The sequence below is a fragment of the Balaenoptera musculus genome, chromosome 3, assembly GCF_009873245.2.
Source record: "Balaenoptera musculus isolate JJ_BM4_2016_0621 chromosome 3, mBalMus1.pri.v3, whole genome shotgun sequence".
NCBI lineage: Eukaryota > Metazoa > Chordata > Mammalia > Artiodactyla > Balaenopteridae > Balaenoptera > Balaenoptera musculus.
Window position 1 is genome coordinate 93813448 of NC_045787.1, and position 20310 is coordinate 93833757.

The 20310-nt window shown below is 40.5% G+C and overlaps 1 protein-coding gene across 1 annotated transcript; it reads right to left on the reverse strand.

Moving 5' to 3' along the window:
- Positions 1–1614: 1614 nt before the first annotated feature.
- On the reverse strand, positions 1615–13997 carry CDO1 (cysteine dioxygenase type 1). Its single transcript, XM_036846956.1, has 5 exons — positions 13614–13997; positions 10229–10306; positions 8490–8644; positions 3226–3395; positions 1615–2350 (listed from the first exon to the last, which is right to left on the reverse strand). The coding sequence occupies exons 1-5, from the start codon at positions 13781–13783 to the stop codon at positions 2321–2323; spliced, it is 603 nt and encodes a 200-aa protein (XP_036702851.1). The 5' UTR covers positions 13784–13997; the 3' UTR covers positions 1615–2320.
- Between the last annotated feature and the right edge of the window lie 6313 nt (positions 13998–20310).

Sequence of the window (20310 nt, forward strand, 5' to 3'; positions counted from 1 at the left end):
TTTTCATCAACCCCAACAGAAACTCTGGACCTGTTAAACCGTAACTCCCATTTCCCCCTACCCCTTAGCCTCTAGTAACCTCTAGGCTACCTTTTTTTCTCTACGAATTGGCCTTTTCTAGGTATCTTGTATAAGTGGAATCATATATTATTTGTCCTTCTGTGTCTGGTTTATTTCAGTATCCCACATACACTTTTCAAAAAAACATCTATCAACTAGATAAAGTTTTGAAAGTCTGCAATGTCTTTAGAAAGAGAGAACTGACCTTGTGAAATGTGTGGATATGTCTCAGACAAGGTTGCACCAGCCTCTGGTGATTCCTAGAAACCTCACTGTAACTTTTAAAAGGTTAGCTAGTAGCCCAGCTTGCTAATGCCTTCCTCGCTCAGAAAATGAAGCGAAATAGCCACCATTTGCCACGAGCCTTGGGAAAGCCTCACACATGGCAGAGCTCTTTAACTGGGGCCTAAAGGCCTTCACAGGGTCCAGGAATCTCTTCTGAAATTGTATGCAAATTTGTTGTGTGTGGGCCTTTCTGGAGAGTTCTTTAGCATTTGAGATTTCAAAGTGGTTGCAGTCAGAAAAAAAAAAAAAGACTAAGCACCATTACTAAATGTAATGCTGTCCCTTCCTATGAAACACAGGTAAGAGGCCTTCATTCATCAGCCAGTTTGTCCAAGTATATGGTTAATGAACCCACACCAAAAGATAAGCCTCTGACATGGGCCTTGCACGTGGCGCCATGAAGCTTCTGACTTCTGACCAACAGAGCTGTAGGAAAATAAGTTTGTGGTAGTGTTGCAGCAGCAGTAGAAAACCAATACAGTACCTAATTCACATGGAAGTTTTCTGGAATTCAGTTTGTTAGTACATCTAAACAACTTATAACAATGCCTAGTATGTTGTAAGTACTCAGTAAATGTTCATATCCTTCTCAAAGGTGAGAGGAAGCACAGGTATAAAGATGTAAATAATTCTATGATGTGGTATAAACACCACAATCAATGGCCTAACCAGAACCATCTTCAAAGGACTCTACTTTCTAATTAAGTTCCCAGAGATAATAAATTCCAAGATTACGACAGATATTCCTAAGAAAATTGCCTAAAGTGGGGGCAGCAAACTCAAATGCCCGAGTGGGCTTTGTAGGTAACATGAAGAAGGGAAACAGGCAAGCTGGGAATTGCCGCAGATCGGGGAGGCAGCCCCATCCAAGGGGCAGATCTCAGCCCAGTTAATGGATAGCAGTGAAAATGCAATGCAGGTTCAGTCTTGCCAGATACTTCAAAGTCCATTCCTTCTTCTGTGAAATCTCTGGTTTTTAACTGTTGAAATCCAATTCATATCTAAACACATACAGACCCCACACACAATTTTCAGGCTAAACTGATTGTCTATGAGCTGCCCTAGGGCCAGAGACCCTCGGGTTGATATCTCTGGCCAGTTGGTGAACAAGCCCCAAAAGGTAAGCTCCTTTTGAATGCAGTTTTTGGCCTTCTTATATTCTTACATCATAAAAGCATCTTTTGCAGTGCTTTTGGTAGTCTGCATAAACCTAAGAAGCCGTGAATTATATGAAATTCTTATCATGTTAAAGAGAAAGACAACTTCAAATTATGTTCAAATCCACTTTTATTAAAATTATTTGGCAATTCTGGCAGCAGTACAAAGTCTTTGACCACTGGACACATTAGACATGAGTTTATAATTTTGGTTTGTTGTGGGTTTGGGTACCTGTATTTTTCTAAATCTTCTGCCCTTCATTTCATTACCAAATGGCAAAGCGCCTTAAGTTTCTCTATCTACAATACCCTATTATTTATAGGACAGGAATTTGTAAAATAAGATTGAAAAAATAAAATGCACAGATTCAAAAAATTCTCTTCAAATATTAAGAACATACAAAGTATATTGAAGACATCTACATTTAGTCCTCTAAGTAACAACGTGGGTGGTTTGATGTCTTGTTTTTATTTATTGCTAATTATAGTTCAGAGACCAGTGTTTCCAAAAACTATAAAAACCTTCATTGACATTCCCAGTATAGTTCCAATGGGTTTAGAGGGTAAAATGAGTGGAGCACTTGATTTGGCCTTTAAAATCACAAGCCTTTTTATCTTTAGTGGGATTTTTTTCTTCTACAGTAGCTCAGGGCACTATTTGCTTACTTAATGCCTTATAATTAGCATCTGCCTTATAGTAGATCTAAGTATTGGCCTTGTAAAGTATATTACTGGACAGCAAATGGAAGGAGGCCTTCCCGTCCAAGGCAAAACTTTCACTGGACCTTAAAGTAAAACCTCAGAGGGTCTGGTGCTCCTTAGTTGTTCTCCAGGGATCCTGAAGTTGTCTGTAAGAAAGAAAACAAGAAAGCTGTGTAAGAATCTTTACCTGAGACATTTCTGCTTGTTCTAAGTAGTCCTGCTTTTCTGGCAGTATATGAAAATCCACTGCATGGCGACGGAGCCCTGTTGTTTCGTTCCTGTGATAAGAGAGTATCTCTTGGGGCTTGGAATGCAGGAAATAAACAGAGCAATCACTTGAGAAAATTCTGCCCTAGCTTCTTTCAAAGGCTGTACTTTCATAAGACTGATAAGGATGTTCAGTCTTTGTTTTCATGCATTGTGTATTTCTGGGCATTCCCATGACTAACTAAAGACCATTCCCATTCCCCAAATGGCCAATTTATTTCAGTGATAGAAGATTGCCACACCATATTATTGTTGGTTGCCATCACTACTCAAAGACAAAGCAACTTGGCAATCAAAACAGGCAAGTTTCTTTATTTATTTTTATCAGAATAGGGTCTCAACTTTGCAAAGGTTAACTATGTAAGTTATTTGTGTTATCTCAGCAAACTGGACCTATGAACATTAAGTCACAGTAGTAGCAGTTTTATCAATATAGTTCTCACTTTTATTTCCCTAATAAATGAAGAGAAAATATTTTCTTTAGGAATAAGCATTCAGTTTGAAATTTTGAATAAGCAATTCTTTGCATCTAATTTAAGTATTATTTTATAAGTTGAAAATACAGTCTCCAAAGTTAAAGAAAATAATAGAATATAATGGGCCTTTTCTCCAAGTTAAGGCTTATCTCAAGAATACTTAAAAATACTTAAAACTTAAGATATTTAAATAATATCTAGAACAAAAAAGCAATGCATCAGTGTAATGTTGCCAACCCACAAAGCACTTAAACACAGGAGAGAGAAATTATACTTACAAATGGAGTCCTGATTCCAAATTTGCTATGGAATGTCATGGTGACTTTGTTTTTATGTCCTGTTCTTTGATCAAAGGCATGGCACGTATCAAAAGGCGGACTGTACAAGTGAAGGCTCACGGCAGGTTCTGTATGGCTAATATTCTCTACTCGATGTAAGCCAATGGAATCTAAACAATATTGAAGAGGGATGGGTAGATGAAGGAGCTTAGATGCTAGCTGTAGGTAAAAATCTGGTCAATTGCCCAAGATCCTAAAATCAACTGATACATATGAATTATTAAAGATTAGTTAGAACTGAACTTCCAGTTAAAAACAGTAAATGACACGCATTCTGCTTTTTCCTGAAAACTTCCCTACAACTGCAGTAAAATAAAAAAGGCATCAACATACAAAGATAAAGGGAAAAGAAAAAACTTTTTTATTAAAGTTTTAAAAAAAATCTTCAAAAATTTGAAAGCTTAGAAGTAGATGGATGGCTTTGCAGAGGAGAGAAAGCTAAATCCTCAGCTACTCTTGGAGATGGCCAAGAAATAACCTGATTTATATCCTGAAGCTAACAAACAGCTCAAGAACTGGCAGCACATGTACTTCCTGAAATGAAGGTGAACATGGGCTATAAATACAAGGACTGGTTGAAGCCTGTTTAAGTTTCGTCACAAAGCTTTTTCACCACCTTACCTTCCCTCCATCCCTGGTAGAAATCGGAGATCTATTCTCTAGAAAGAGTACAACAGATAAACTCAGGACTGGTGGATACCCGGTGAAAAACAGGTGACTTAAGTGAAAATTTACACATTGAGTGGTAAGATCTCCACTTTCTTCATCACATGGCTGTCAGAATGCTGCCAGACAGGAATTTCTTCTCTAGGCAGGAGATGGGAAGCAGCTTCTCTGAGAATCTGATCAGCTCAAGAAAAAAGTCCTGAGGATATCACCATTGATTGTTCCTCAAGGAAAAGATTTACCAGATGATCCTAGAGTAAAGTCCAGTTGACAAACACCATCCATGTTTGAAAGCTACCAATTAACTTTTTTGTCTCTGGTTTTTAAATATTAGCACATAGTCAAGGCCATCACACATGTGAGCAGAGCCTCTAGTACAAAAGAGGCCAGAGCAACCTGAAAAAAAGGCAACATGAAATAGACACTACTCAAGAGAAGGCTTAAAAAAACAAAACCAAAAACTTATCATTAATATCTTCACAGAGCTAAGAGGAAGGGAATTCCCTAGCAGACCACTGGTTAGGATTTGGCGCTTTCACTGCTATGGCATGGGTTCAATCCCTGGTCAGGGAACTAAGATCCCTGCAAGCCACACGGCATGGCCAAAGAAAAAAAAAGAAAAAAAAAAAAGAGATGAGGAAAATACTATATAAAAAGGACTAGAGAATAAAAAGAGCTTTTAGAAATATAAAGATGATAGCAGAAATAAAAATCCGAATAGAAGGGTTGGAAGAAAAAGCTGACAAAGACTCAAAGAACAAAGGGCCAAAGACAGAACATAGGAAAGATAAAAAAAACAAAAAAACCAAAAAACTAGAGGACTAGTTCAGGAGGTTTAATATCTGATCAACAGTAGTTTCAGAAACAGAACAACAACAAAATCAAAGAAACAACTTGAGAATATTTTCTTGAATTGAAGGACATGAATTTCTAGATTGTAAGAACCTACTGAGCTCCCACCACGAGTGTCATGAAACAAACTGCATCACTGTGACACTGGGGACAGAGAAAAGACACCCAAAGAGAAGTTCCCAAAAGTTTCTAGGAAGAAAAAATAGGATTCATACATAGTAAGATTCAAAAATCAGAATGGTACCAGGCTTTGAACAAGAAGAATGGAAACTAGAAAACAAAAGATTACCTTCATAGTTCTGAGAGAAAATGACTGCCAGGTCATGATTTCATATCCAGCTAAATTACCTATCAAGTTGCAAGGGTTGTATATGGAGATTTTTAGATATAAGAGGTTTCAGAAATTTACTTTCCATGAACCCTTTCTCATAGGGCCGTTGGAGGATATGTTCCACCAAAACAAGGCCAAGAACCCAAGACAAAGCAGACATGAGACCAGGAAACAAGGGGAAAAGTACCAGGAGAGAGTAAAGGGAAAGCCTGGATGATGTGAGGGGACCACAGGATGAGCCCTGGCCAACCAATCCACACTGAAGGAAGTCAAAAGGCCTGGGGGAGATGTCTTCAAGAAGATTAAAATAAACAAAATACTTGATTTTTATAACTATGTTGATAAGAAATTTATATAGTAAGGAGAGAGTTGGAAGATTAATCAAGGAAGGAATTCAGTGTATTAGTGTAGTTAATATAGGCACCTAATTTGGCCTTACGCTTTACGATCTAGCTCCATGAGCTTGCATGACAAAGAAGAGCAAAGCCCAGAAGCAGACGACTTTGGTTCTACTCCCAGCTAGACTGACTACCTTTGAACAACTCAGAACTTCTAGGATCTTCTGTCTTCCTCATTTAAAAAAACGGGGCCTAATTCTCAGCTCTGCAAACTCTTTGATTCTATAGCCTACTGCTTTTATAATACACTGGCTTGCTTTTGAACAAAAGTTAAACATTCTGAAGAACTGACTGCCCTTTATACAAATAACTTTTTTTCCTCCAGTTGCACCTCCAATAGACCACCCAATGCAAGCAAAGATCCTACAAAAACAAGTCACCCATCCTTTAGAAGTCCCCAAAGCTCATGTCTGATCCCTAATGTTAGTAATCCCAGCATTATTATTATGTCTTTGTCTCCTTTTCCTTTATGCCAATGATGTACTCTCTGTCACAGTAATATCGGACCTTTCTTGGTGATACTTAGGGATGCCAGCTTGGCTGAGGCAATGTTCACCTTCTGCCTATTACAATAGGTAACTTGATCTCCTTGCCCCACTCTCCCTTTCTTCCACCCTATGACACATATTGCTACTGGATTAATCAAGATATTCCCGAACAAAATTCTGCTGACCAAAGAAAGTTTTTACTTTAAGCTAGTCTTGGAGGCTAAGGTCCTGATCTTAGTTTACTCTCCTACTACTCCTATCCAAGCCCATTCATCTTCCCCCCCCCCCATAGACCATTCCTGCATAGTCTTCATTCTTTGCAACGTTTGAATGAACAACGTTCTATGAACATGGGTTGTGCCTTCACCCATGTTCTTTCTTGTACTTGAAACATCTTTCCCCCCTAATCACTATCCATATCTAGCCCTCCTCCTGCATCTGTAAAAAATCAAAGGTTAAAAGTTGGTGGCTTTTGAGTAATGCATCTACAGAAATACTTAGCTTGTCCTATCCAGTATTTTACTGATTGGCAAAATTTCCCATAACGATCAGAATTTCCCACCTCTATGGAAAAAGAAGTCAGGACGATCTCACTGGAACTAGGTGACCACGTTGTCCCTTTAGACAGGGCAGCTTGCACACCAGTTCCCACAGCCTAGTTCCGGCCTGCATCACTCACTCACTTTACCTGCTTGGCTCCTATAGACTTTTGCATTGAAGACCCTTGAGAAAAAATCTTAGGAGTTCTCCAAGATCTAATGTAGCTTTATAAAGACTCTATGACTCTAGCTGAAAGTAATTATTCTGAAAGGCTTTTGGCTTTATTGTGAGCAATACCAGCAATCTTGTTCTTAGAAATCTGGTGTGCCGGGCTTCCCTGGTGGCGCAGTGGTTGAGAATCCGCCTGCCAATGCAGGGGACACGGGTTCGAGTCCTGGTCTGGGAGGATCCCACATGCCGCAGAGCAACTGGGCCCGTGAGCCACAATTACTGAGCTTGCGCATCTGGAGCCTGTGCTCCGCAACAAGAGAGGCCGCAATAATGAGAGGCCCGCGCACCGCGATGAAGAGTGGCCCCCACTTGCCACAACTAGAGAAAGCCCTCGCAGAGAAACGAAGACCCAACACAGCCATAAATAAAATAAATAAATAAACAAATAAAAAAGGCATTCCTGCTTAAAAAAAAAAAAAAAAAAAAAAAAAAAAAAAAAAAAAGAAATCTGGTGTGCCAGCTATATACAGCAACCCTCAAATAAGAGTTTCCAACTACCTGAGAAACTAACCCCTTTGTGCTATGTGAATGGGGGAAAAACTTCCTATACAATCTGACTTGCATTCTTAAACTAACTGAACAATTTAGGCCAAGTATCAAGGCCAATACTGAACGTTAAGATCTAAGAAGAAAGAACCTGCTTTGCCAGAAAAACCTCTGTAATATTTTATTTTATATAAGTGGGATAGCATCCCAACTAAGACTATGGGCTTTGGCATCAAATTCTTTGGGTTCAAATCCTGAGCGACCTTGGACAGGTTATTTAATCTTCCTATGTGTTGGCAATTTCATCTGTAAATGGGAATAATATAAAAAGTTATCTCAGGACTTCCCTGGTGGTACAGTGGTTAAGAATCCGCCTGACAATGCAGGGGACACGGATTTGATCTCTGGTCCAGGAAGATCCCACATGCCACAGAGCAACTAAGCCCGTGAGCCACAACTACTGAGCCCACGTGCCTAGAGCCCGTGCTCCGCAACAAGAGAAGCCACCACAATAAGAAGCCCACTCGCCGCTACTAGAGAAAGCTTGCGCATAGCAACGAAGACCCAACGCAGCCAAAAATAAATAAATTCATTATAAAAAAAAGTTATCTCATGGAAGCTTTAAGGAGCTTTTTGGAAAGTTACTAAGTCCTTTAGGAACACAGATGTTAATCACTGTCTCTACTGAAGAGCATTTGGCTCTCCCATATCACGTGTAGAAGAAAGAATGAATTCTTTGTAAGAGATCTAGAAATCATTGCTAAATAATGTGCTTCAAAAAGTTTCTCTTGAGAATACTCTTTTTAAAGTAAGCTGTATGCACTTTAGTAAAACAGGGACTAGTTAGCATTCTTAATCACTTCCGGAACATTTCTTTACATTTTCTAATCAAAGACTAACACTTCCAAGTCAGCCTCACGCCTTTATTAAAAGACTCTACTTATGTAAATTCATGTTCGATTCTAACTGTCCTAAGACTTGGTAGGTAAATGACTCTTCAGTGGATACTAACCTGCATGCATATGTTTTTAATAAGTGATTCCAATCCACACGCAAAGCTTTAAAAAGACAAAACCCACTGCTTTTAGATCACTTCCTAAGCAGATGAAATCATGACTCCATGATCCAAGTTCTATTGTACACATGTAAGCAAGCAATATTTCAAGTGGGAGTTCAAGGTTTTTCCCACTTGTTAGAAAAATTGGATGTTACCGTTGATGTAGGCACACTGGTTTTCCCTCAAGATTCTTTCAGACTTCTTGATCATCTCATTGGATTTTTTGTCAGGCCAGGCAAATAACGTCTCCTTTAGATTTCCCTGCAGCATCTTCAGAAAGCAGTGGGAGTCAGTGTGATCGTGGATACTGCTATATATACACAAAATGACAACTAAACTCAGTAGATGGTCCAGAACCCACACTTGTAACAAATCTGTCCAGAGCTTACAGCTGCAACTGTCAATAGGACATCTCCCAGGCCAATATCCATTTCAGCTGGAGTTTTAAATGTCATCAATTTATAATTCAACATTGTTCAGGGCAAAGTAATAAAACACTATGTCTTCCATATCAATGCATATAAGGGGTACAGTTTTGATCCATACCCCTACTGAAGAACAATTCATCTTTTTAAACCTTGTTGTAATACTACTTTGATAACAGAAACACAAAACCAGTAACCATTTATCTTCTCCAAAATATAGCTTTTAATAACTCAATTAAGCTGGGCTAGAAATTGACTTAAAAACTACATTAGAGAAATTTTAGAGCGGATAAAGATCCTTTATCTGTAACTGCATCACATTGAGAAGATCACATAACAGTGTTTTTTCCCCAGGCTTTTTCTTTTTTCTCCTTCCTCTGGGGGACAAAAGATATGCACATGTGTGTTACCAGCTGAAAATTATACTGTAAAGCATATGAAATGTTAATATTTTATACATTTAGAGTATCCTATCTGTGATTACCTCCCAATATTGATGGGAGAAAAAAAGCAAATTGGATCTGGGGAAAGAGTTTATTCCTATAATCTTAAATAGTATTTAAGTTTATTAAGTAGTATTAGCTATAGGGTTGATTAAAAAATATGAACCTGTATACGCTATAGCATGTATTTCATATGTTGAATTCTGTTACCCCATATATGTACCATGAGAACTTGTTTCGTAATTCACAGAGCCTCGTTCTACTCCTGACATATAATCTGCTTTCAAAAAATGTTGAGAGAATGAAAACAACTTCATTCTATATGAGTAAATAAATGCACTCTATAGACCTAACTTTCCAAAATCTTGTAAATTCATGTTTCCTTTTTCCCACCAAAAATGGGTCTGGATTATTGTTTTTTGTTTTTTTTTATTACCATTCTCAAGAGACTGAGAAGGATCTGCTTAAAGAGGTAACAATACTTGACTGGTAGTAAGACTTGCAAATATATAAACTAAGGAAAAATTAAGGGACCAAGTTTCAAGAATTGATATTAGTCTAAGTTGTCTTATCTTCTGTATACAGAAAATAAACAATTAGCTTGAAGTAGAAAGAAATTTTCTGAATTTGTGAATTGCTTTTCTAGCTCCAAATCTGGATGCTTTGGTCTTTGGTCCGACAACTGTTTACACACTTCAAAGCACCACAAAGGTCAAGTTTTAGCACAACTTCATAGAAAGTTTAACTCCACAGAACACAGAGAGATTAAATTAAGCTGGTTACTTACCTCCACCTCCTTTGATTTACTACTTATTTTGGGGGAAGGTCTCTCATAATACATGGTGTATGCTAAACCCCTCACGCTAATTCCCATGAGAATTTTTGCTGGAATTAGGGGACATTGCGAACAAATAATTACAACATGCGATCTGTTAGTGCTCACAAGGCATGTGGCCAGCCTGGCACTGTACTTTTCATATGCTGGAATAAATACTGAATAAATATCTGAATGAATAGTTGTATTACCTGCCATGTCCTTCACCCCAACATAGAATCATGAGATTAAATTTTCCATTTCCTTGATCCACAAGATTTCGGGTATATCTACAAAGAACATTTTCAGAAGTTTGAATTTGGTCGATGAGACAAACACAGGGAAAAATAAGTGTGTCATATAGTATCATTCATTTACAAATGCTAATATTTTTACCTCGAAGCAACTTTAAATGTGGTTGTCTAATTAGAAATCGAGCACAAATGAAAGCAAATATTTTTTCACAGTTCATTTAGACATTTTTGTATTTTGAATCACTGTGTTTATAGCTGCTCAGTTCTAATTAATGGCACGAAAAAGGTAAGAGAAAAAAATTAAATTCCTTGAGTCTCCATGTGACAGCCTCAAACTAATAAAAAGAATAAAAATTTCTCACAGAAAGCATTTTGCACTACTTGCAGTACTGCTCTAGGCAAGAATGTTGCTATTGTCTTTTTTTCCCCCTCCCTGTAGCTAAACCAGAGTTTGAGAAACAAGGTTTCATTAAAAAGCTGTTCTAGAATTCTCCTTAGTTTTACTAGACTCCAGACACAAGCAACATCCACATTCAAAAGAATCATGATGAAAAGTCTCCACAAATAAAGTGGGCGTTGACCTAAGTACCAGGACAAAAGCGACTACACTTGGGAAGTAAAATAACACTCTAAACCTTTTACAATGAGGAGAAATTAGTAATTAGCCCCCAGAAATCCCAAACCAAAACAACCACATCCACACCATCCCCCCACCCCCTCCAAAAAATCAACTTTAAATTAGTTTCTATTGGTCCCACAGGTACTCTTGACACCATCTAATTAACAAAGTTCCATAATTATGACATTCATTTAGACTAATTTTTTTTAAACTTTTTATTGGAGCATAGTTGCTTTACAACGCTGTGTTAGTTTCTACTGTACAGCAAAGTGGATCAGCTATACGTATACATATATCCCCTCTTTTTGGATTTCCCTCCCATTAGGTCACCACAGAGCATTGAGTAGAGTTCCCTTGTTATACAGTAGGTTCTCATTAGTTATCTATTTTATACATAGTTTCAATAGTGTATATATGTCAATCCCAATCTCCCAGTTCATCCCCCCCCGCTCCCCGGCCCTTTCCCCCTTGGTATCCAGACGTTTGTTCTCTATAATAGACTCATTTTTAAGGAAAGGAATCTTAATCCCTTTTGTTTGTTCACATGGTCATCTGTTCACTTATGTCCCACATGCCCCTTCCTCCCCTAGGCTGGAGGCCAGGTGCTGGCAGAGTAGGATCACTGAGAGAGTTGATTAGTAAGTGGTTTTTAGATATCAGTCATCCTTACTTTGGAGCCCTTTTAATGACCTAGCAGGCAGCTGTGCACACAGCCTTTAATTCACAGTAAATGGTTCCTGTACCAGGGATCCTACTTTTCCCTCCTCCAACCCTAGGGTCTTGCTTCTCTAGGACTTCTTCCAGACAATTTACTGCTTGGCCCCCAGTGGAAAATATTTTGTCTTGATTCTTCTGCACTGGCCTTCCCAAGGTCAGAGATCAGATTCCTTCACAGTACTAGGACACTTATTACATGCGCAAAATACTACCGCATTGATTTCTGCTCTCCCATCTCCCTCCCTCCCTACTCCAAATGCGTATCTAGGAGTGCACCCATTATTTTACTGAGCTGTGCTTCAGAAACCTGTGGAATAGGTCAATCCAAAGGTTTCAAGTGGTTTAGAGCTTGTCAATTAAGATAAATTCAAGGCCCCTGGAAATGCCCTTGTTCTATAGATTAAAAGCCCATACAGCATACCTTGGTTAATTAATTTCACTTGGTCAGTAATAAATCTATGCAGAAGAAAACTATTATGGCACCTTGTGTCTACAGAAAATTTAGCAGTGGCTTACAGTGTGGGCTCTAGAACAATAATGCTAATTTGAATCCTGGAGCCACTAAGGGACATTAGTATGACCTTGTGCAGGTAATCCAACCTTTTCATTGCCTACTATTCCTCACCTGTAAAACAGGGATAAGAATGGTACCTATCTCAGAGAGCTGTTGTGAGGTAATCAGTTAATACATGTGTCAAGTGATTGGAAGAGTACTAGAGCCCATAACAAGCCTTCAATTACTTGGAGCTAATGGCAAAATTACTCTGGTAGCTTTATTGGCAGCCACAGAAGGATAGGAACCAAAGGAATGTCCTAGAACCACTTGCAAGTGGAAAACAGGATCCTAAGTAGACTTCACTTTTCTATTTCAGTTCCTAAAGTACAACTGAAACAGCCCTTGGCGACAAAACTTTACCAAACACACTGTCTATGCTGACGTAAAGTGACTAACTGAAACGGCTTCAAAGGAAAGCTTCTTTTCTTATTCTTCTCTTTCAACTATGCTCCTTTCCCTGACCTCATCACAACCAACCATTAAGACTGAAGCGCTGGTTACCCTTCGGAAAAGAAACCCTCACTCTTCAGGGTGATTAAATTTTACTTCTCTCCCCAGAGGATTGGTAGGCTGTTGCATTTTTTACTTAATCTCCAAGCCAAGGCTGCAAGAAGCAGCCTCTCAGGGCATCTCACTCAAGCACCTCTGAGGAACAGGGGTCTTCAATTTACATTCCAGACCCTCAGATCTAAGGATAAGAAAAAGCATATTGCTTGGGGGCTGAAAGAGAAGCACTCGTTTATTTCGAGACCTGACAGTGGGTTTTAAATAAACCCGCAGCCCGGGGAGTCCAACTGGTTGGGAGAGGGGGCAGCTTAAACTGAAAAATAGCAGCTGACAACCCCAAGCCGTATTTTGTATTAACAAAATGCTTGTTTGCAGACGCCTGCTTGCAAGCGACCGAGGGAGAAGTGATGGAGAATTGGCGTCGTTTAACTGCGTCCTCCACCGTCACCCTTTTTCTCCGGACCGCTGTTGGAGTTCTTTCCTGGGAACACCCCGGTTAGTCCAGACAGCCAGAGTCTGAGGGCGTCCAGCCCCCGGGGTCTCCCCGCATCTCCTCCGTGTCCTAGGCTAGCGACGGCTCCGGGGGGTTGGGGGTGGGGGTGGCAGAAGGAGTGGCCGTTCGGAAGCCGAGGGTTGATCAACGAGAAAAGAACAGAAAACTTGCACCGCTCGGTGGCCTCCCCTCTGGGAGCCTGCCGCAGTCTCCTGCCAGTGGGACACGCCTTCGGCCCAAAGCGCCGAACGCCCGCCCCCGGGTTCGCGGGCGAGGAGGCGCGGCGCCGGGGTGCGGGAAACGGCCGGGAGCACTGGGAGGGTGGGCGCTGCGGGCGCCGGGCGGCCCGCGCTCTCCGGGAGTCAAGACCCGCTCCCCACGCGCCCGCGCCCGCTCGGTCTCAAGAGTCGGCTCCGGAGAGTCTCGGCGCTCAGGGCGAAAGCACGCTCACCTGTACTGGTCGAACTTGGCGTACACTGCCCACTCGGCGGGGCTGCTCTCGTAGGCTTCCAAGACGGCCTGCACCTCCTCCACATTGACCTCCTCGCCGGCGAAGAGCTGGTGCAGGATGCGGATCAGATCGGCCAGGGTGCGTGGCTTTAGCACCTCGGTCCGCTCCATCCCTTGCGGACTGGCGGCGCGCGTCTCGCTGCTGGGCTGCGATGGAGGAGCTGAGCGAGCCGAGGAGCCGGAGGCGAGTTCCTAGCTGCTAGCCAGACAGTTACACACAGACACGAAGCCCCCAAATGCACAAGTGCCACAGCGTATAGAAACCCCCGCCAAGATACCCACCGTGGCAGATCAGAGTACGGGCCGCGCACACAAATCTGGACCAAACCTGCTAGGTTCGGCCTCCCCGGGCCCTTTTTAAGCTCTCGGAGTCACCGGGAATGTACCAACGTCCCTCGGAGGGTGGGGAGAAGCGGGGAGCGACCTGAGAAGGGCGGCGGAGGCGGCGAGGGCGTGCGGAAAAGGCCACGCACACGGCCCCGGCTCCCTCGGCACCCCCAGGCCCTAGCGGAACCCTTCTCTCCCGGGTCCGGCGCTCGTGGGTGGGCTTCCCGCAATCTCTCCCCCACCGTAGCAGGCCGTCTTTCGGCCGCCCATCCCAACCCCTCTTCCCCCCTCCCCCGCTCCCTGAGGCTCCTCTGTGCTGCCTTGGTTTGCGACGCTAGGACGTCGACAGAAGGGGTCTGGAGAAGGGGCGCAGGACGCTGAGGAAGGACAGGGACGCTTCCTTCCAAATGGAGCCGAGGGGTTGATTTTGAACAGTTTACAAAGGTTGAGGATGGAGTCCACTCCCAAGGTGGAGAGCTTCTGTTCTGTCGATTGAAACCATCGATAATATGCTCCAAGGCTAGGTGAAAATAAGTCAGTCTTCTTTTAAAAAAATTTAAATGTGCTGTGCTTAAATTACTGTTTGACAAGGGAGGCTGGGGTCTAGAGCAACACTGGTGAAACAATAGAAGGCCGGGTATCCCTCTTTGATTTTTAAAATCAAACATTTCCTTTAAAATATTGATAATATATCCAGGGCAAAGACCTGATGTTTCAAGTAATGGGTCAAAGAAATGCTGATTTTTCTTTATTCCTAATACAGTAATTTAAAGGGTTCTAATCAGATTATTTAAATCCTTCAATTCTAGGCTTGTACTTGAAGTAGCCTACCGGTAATACACACAAGGAAATGCATTTCTATGTTGTGCATAGCACATAGCAGCTTTGAGATTAACACAAATTAAGTATGAATGAAAATAAGGAAAAAGTGAAGGACAGAAGAAATGCCAGTAGAGATTCCTTTCTCACTATAGATAGATTCAGGGTTATTAGAGGTCTAGACTTCTGGAAGACTGGTCTGTTTCTCCCAGACTTTGCTCCAAGGTATTATGTATATACATATGTATGTATATGTGTATATACTGTACATATTTAAGTTTACTAGTGCCACCTGCAGTCTTAAACATCCCTGATTAAACTGATTACACTATAAGTATTTTAACAATGTTGTTAGGAAGTAAACATAACACCTCAATCATCATTGTTCCAAAAGGGCTACATGTAGAAAGCACTCCAGAGGCCTACCTTTTGTGACGTAGAGGTGGTTAATTAAAGAATTATGGGACAGAGTAACTCGTACCCTTTTCATCATTTACTCATAATTTCTTTATTCTCGTCAGTGTTTTCTATTGAGTTCTTAATTACTTCATTTCAGCTATTTTAATCCACAAATATTGGGAATGAACAACAAAAATCGAACACAAGCTTAACTTTTCTGCATTTCATAGTGGATTACACTTCTCTAAATTTTTCAGACCGTTCTTTTTCTACTTTCTCTGGCTCCTCCTGACATTCAGAGACCTCAAGGATCTTTCCTAACATAGCCAAATTCACACATTCATATTCATTGCCTCTCTAGCCCCCCCAACACAATTTCATTGATCCCTTCTATGTGGATGTCTCCCACATCTCCCTAATCTCACATGCTGAGAATAACCTCTAATACCTTTTAGCACCTCAAATGAAATATACCATATGTAAAACTCCTTTCAAACATGCTTTTCATTTCCTGGAGGTTCTATTTCCACAATGAGGCTACCCGAGCTCCAGAACCTCATTCACCACTGCCTACTCTTTCCCGCTTCATTCTCAAGCTCTTTCAACCAAGAGCTAACTTTTTAAAACCTCCAGAATATCTTTTATGTTTTTCCACCTTTCTATTCTTATTGCTACTCCACTCAAGCCTCTATTCTAATTTTGGGTGGATTACTATGCTGGCCCTTCCCAGTACAGATCCTTTATTCACACCCACTAATTATACTTAAGCTCAGACTGGTTATGTTTCCTGGTCAGAAACTTTCAATAACTCTTATTTCCTACATACTAGGTTTGTCAACCTGGCATTTAAAATTCTCCATGTTTTGGTTCTACATTTCCTTTTTCATCTTTTACCTCTACTTTTCTTCTTTACCAAATGTCTTCCAGCCAGATTATATTAGTCACTATTTCTTGTGGTTACCAAATCCATTCTTCTGCTTTAAGCTTTTCCTTCTGCCTAGACACTAGAAAGACATTTCAATATGTCCAGATCCTACCTTTAGGTCTTAGCTCAAATGCTTTCCTCTCAAATAAGTCATATCTCCTCTTGAACAACTAAGCCAATAATCAGTATCTTTCTTATGGCACTTACCACTTTGCAGCAGGTATTGTAGTTACTTATGTGGATTATCTTGACAGTGAGACATTTGGGACAGGCTCCTTTTACATTTATTTTTGTATTCCTTCCTCTACGCCTAGCACACAGTGCCTTGTGTATGCATGAATGGTGACTTCAGTAAAAACATACTGGTAACTGGCTAGAGTAATTCAACTGCTAGTTTTAAGGATCCTTGGGGCTGTGCGTTCAAATCCAGCAGAATAGACTTGTTTCTCTCAAGGTTTTTTTTTTCTTTCTGGTTTCTCTGTAAAGAAAACCCATATTCTTCCCCACAGAATTGCACATTGTAACTTAACTACTGTCCCTCCCCCCTCCCCCCAAAGGGACTGACATTACAGGCTCTATTGACATAAGTAGAATACCTAGATTCAGAGGTGGTAGTTCTACCGCAGTCTGCATTGCCCAGGTCAATGATCATCACATTTTAAGACAGACGTTGACATGTGACAGATATCCAGAGAAAGGAGTTAGAATTATTAGAGGCTCAGTAATATTGGTCTATCCATCCATCTGACACATTTTCACAAGCATGTACTATATGCCTGGCACTGCTTACAGAACTTAAGTCCCTGCCCTCAGAGGGCATATGTTCTAATGGGGCTGGGGGGGGTAGCTACCCCAACAAATACAGTATATATGGAGAAATGGACACATAGTACTGTATACAATACACGATGGAGAAAAATAAAGCAGGAGAAAGAAGGGAGAAGGTGGTGAGGAGGTGTCATGTGATAGTTGAACAGGGACTGAAGGATGTTAGTGAGAAATGTAATTGTCTGGGGGGAAGTTTCCAGGTGGAGGAAATGGTAAGCACAAAAGCCCTGGGATGGGAGCAAGTCTAGTGTTTGAATAATAACACAGATGAACACGGAGGTGGGTGGTAAGCTGTAGAAATGGGGACTGCAGATCACATAGGACAATGAAAGTCTTCAACTTTTACTCTGATATGGGAAACCACTTGGGGATTCTGGCCAGAGAGCAGATAAAGGGAAGCCAATTAGCTGGCTATTACAGTTCGAGTGAAAGATAATGGTGGCTTGGCTAGAGTGGGAGAATAGATGAAAAATGGTTGGATTCTGAACATCTTTTGGTAAAGATGTCAGGATTTGCTGACAGACTGGAAGTGGGTTAGAGAGGGATTAATAATTAGTTGAGCAATTGGAAGGAATGGATTTGCCATGATTAAGACAGTAGAAGACCTGGGAGAACTGAGGTGGGAAAGGGGGAAAAGATATGCCTCATAGATCTAGATATATAACAGAACTGGGAAGAAATAGTTTTAGGAGGCAGGGAGGAAGGCAGAGGGAAGAGAGTTCTATAAAGAATAAATCCGGGCTTCCCTGGTGGCGCAGTGGTTGAGAGTCTGCCTGCGGATGCGGGGGACACGGGTTCGAGCCCTGGCCTGGGAGGATCCCACATGCCACGGAGCGACTGGGCCCGTGAGCCACAATTGCTGAGCCTGCGCGTCTGGAGACTGTGCTCCGCAACAAGAGAGGCCGCGATACTGAGAGGCCCGCGCACTGCGATGAAGAGTGGCCCCCGCTTGCCACAATTAGAGAAAGCCCTAGCACAGAAACGAAAACCCAACATAGCAACCAATCAATCAATTAAATAAATAAATCTTTAAAAAAAAAAAAAAAAAAAAAAAAAAAATAAATCCACCTCAAAATGTATAGGGCTTTCCTTGTGGCTATCACTAAGTAACCAGTAAGTTTCAGGTATATCTGCTTCATACGAGAACACAGAAGGAACTATGACTTATAAGGATTCCTCTAACTCAAGATTCTAATCACACTCATATACATACATGTTTTATCTTTCCTTCATCCATATAAGAAAATACAGGGAATTCCCTGGCGGTTCAGTGGCTAGGACACTGCGCTCTCACCTGCCGAGAGCCTGGGTTCAATCACTGGTCAGGCAACTAAGATCCCACAAGCCGCGCAGCGCGGCCAAAAAAAAAAAAAAAGAGACAGGTAAATCTAATATTTGGTATCAAATTTTATCTTTTTACTTTCTATTATTTCAAAAAATCAAAGTTTCAAGAATTATTTAAATTCGTATCCGACAATCTACCTTCCAATAGAATGAAAGTTCCAGGAGAACAGGAATCTTATGTCTTATTCAATGCTGAGGACATAGTAGGCACTCTATGTAAATAAACAAATGGAAATTTATAGTTTCAAGGTTTTTGATAGACATTGCCAAAATGTCCCCTAAAATTGTAGTACCAATTCACATTCCATTCACCAAGAATAGGACAGGACTTATTTCCCCACAATGTTGCCAATACTGATAACTGTTGTAACTATTGATACTATGCGAGGTGATAATCAGCATTTCGTACCTTTCACACCTGTACTTTTTATAACTAATGATGTTCAGCGCACTTTTCATGCTTTATTAGCCATCTATATTTTATTTTTTGGAATTACATTTTAATGTATTGAGCTTAGTTTTCAGACGGCCTTTTGTCTTATCACTGAAATGAGCTCTTCAATTATTGGACACCAAAACCCTGTCATATGTTGCAAACATTTTCATCTTCTGCTATACAAAATTAAAACATGCAAATTTCCTTTATTGCTGCTTTAAAAATCATTCTGCAACCACATCATAAACTCAATATATAATGCATTACTGACTATATGTGCATAAGGAAATGTACTAAGTATTATGTGTGTGGGTACCAAATAAAAATCCCCCAAACATCCTACTTTCAGGGATATTACAATGATGAAAGGGTGTTGGACATGCTTCTAAGGGATTAAGCGCAGTAACTGCTGTAACAGTGGTAGTTTGCTGTGTTCTTATGAGGGAGAGAGTATCTCCTCCTTGAGAGATTCAGATAAGCTTTAAGGAAGTTAAAAAATGAATTAGGCAGAGAGGTAGGATTTGAATGGTGGAGGTGTAGGAAACAGAAAAACAAACAAACAAACAATGCACGCTCAGGAAATAGCGAATAATCCAGTGTGGGTTGGACAATTTTGAAGGAAAATAGTATTTGTAAAAGTAAACCTGCTGAACTGTTTTCTGAATACTTTCCTTCCATTATGTGGTCTGTAGCTGAATTCCCTTAGTGCCAGAAGCTTACTAAGTATATTACAATCCTTGGAAAATGAAGCAGAAGCTGCACAAAGGTGATTTTCATTATCATACCTCTACTGCACTTTCCCGCTTTGGGTTACACACAACTGAACTGGTTGACTAATGCTATATAATTTAAAGCATGGTCTGCACTTTTCTTTGAGTTTTCTAATATCAGAGTAGATGATATTAAAGGTCCCTTCAGGGTTAAAACTTCTACAGAAATCATAGATTCCAGGAAGTATTCAATCTTATTTTGATTCCAGATAAACATTCTTAGCTTACCTTACACCCTAAATATGGGGAACTCACTGTGAAGGCCTTGGCATAGGCAGCTTCAAAGATGCAAAGCACACTATTCTAACATTATATACACTGTATGTGGAATGGGTCATCTTTGCACAGTAAGATAAAGCGTGGCATTACTGATGTTGATTTTCTCATTCATAAATATGGAAAACTTAAAATATAACCTGAGGGTTTAGTTCCCCACCCCCCCAAGCTCAATTTAAACCAGACTCTGCAAAAATATTTTGTGAACTGCGTTCTAGGTTTCTAATAACCAAATAACTTATGGGATCCAGGCTTATGAGTAAATGTTGTAAAGTCAGCACAGAATAATGTAAATACAGTTTTAAAAATGTAAAGCCCTACATATTCTTAAAGGTTGTGGGTGAAAAAAACAAGTATACATATTTAGCTAACCTCAGATTTAATAGTTAATAAATTATTTAGAATCAAAAAAGAATAATTAAGTTGATGACACAAATTCAAACTCAAGTAGTTTTGACTGTGAAGTAAGTAATAGTCTATCATTTGAAACCTTAGCAGTAAACATAAGATAACA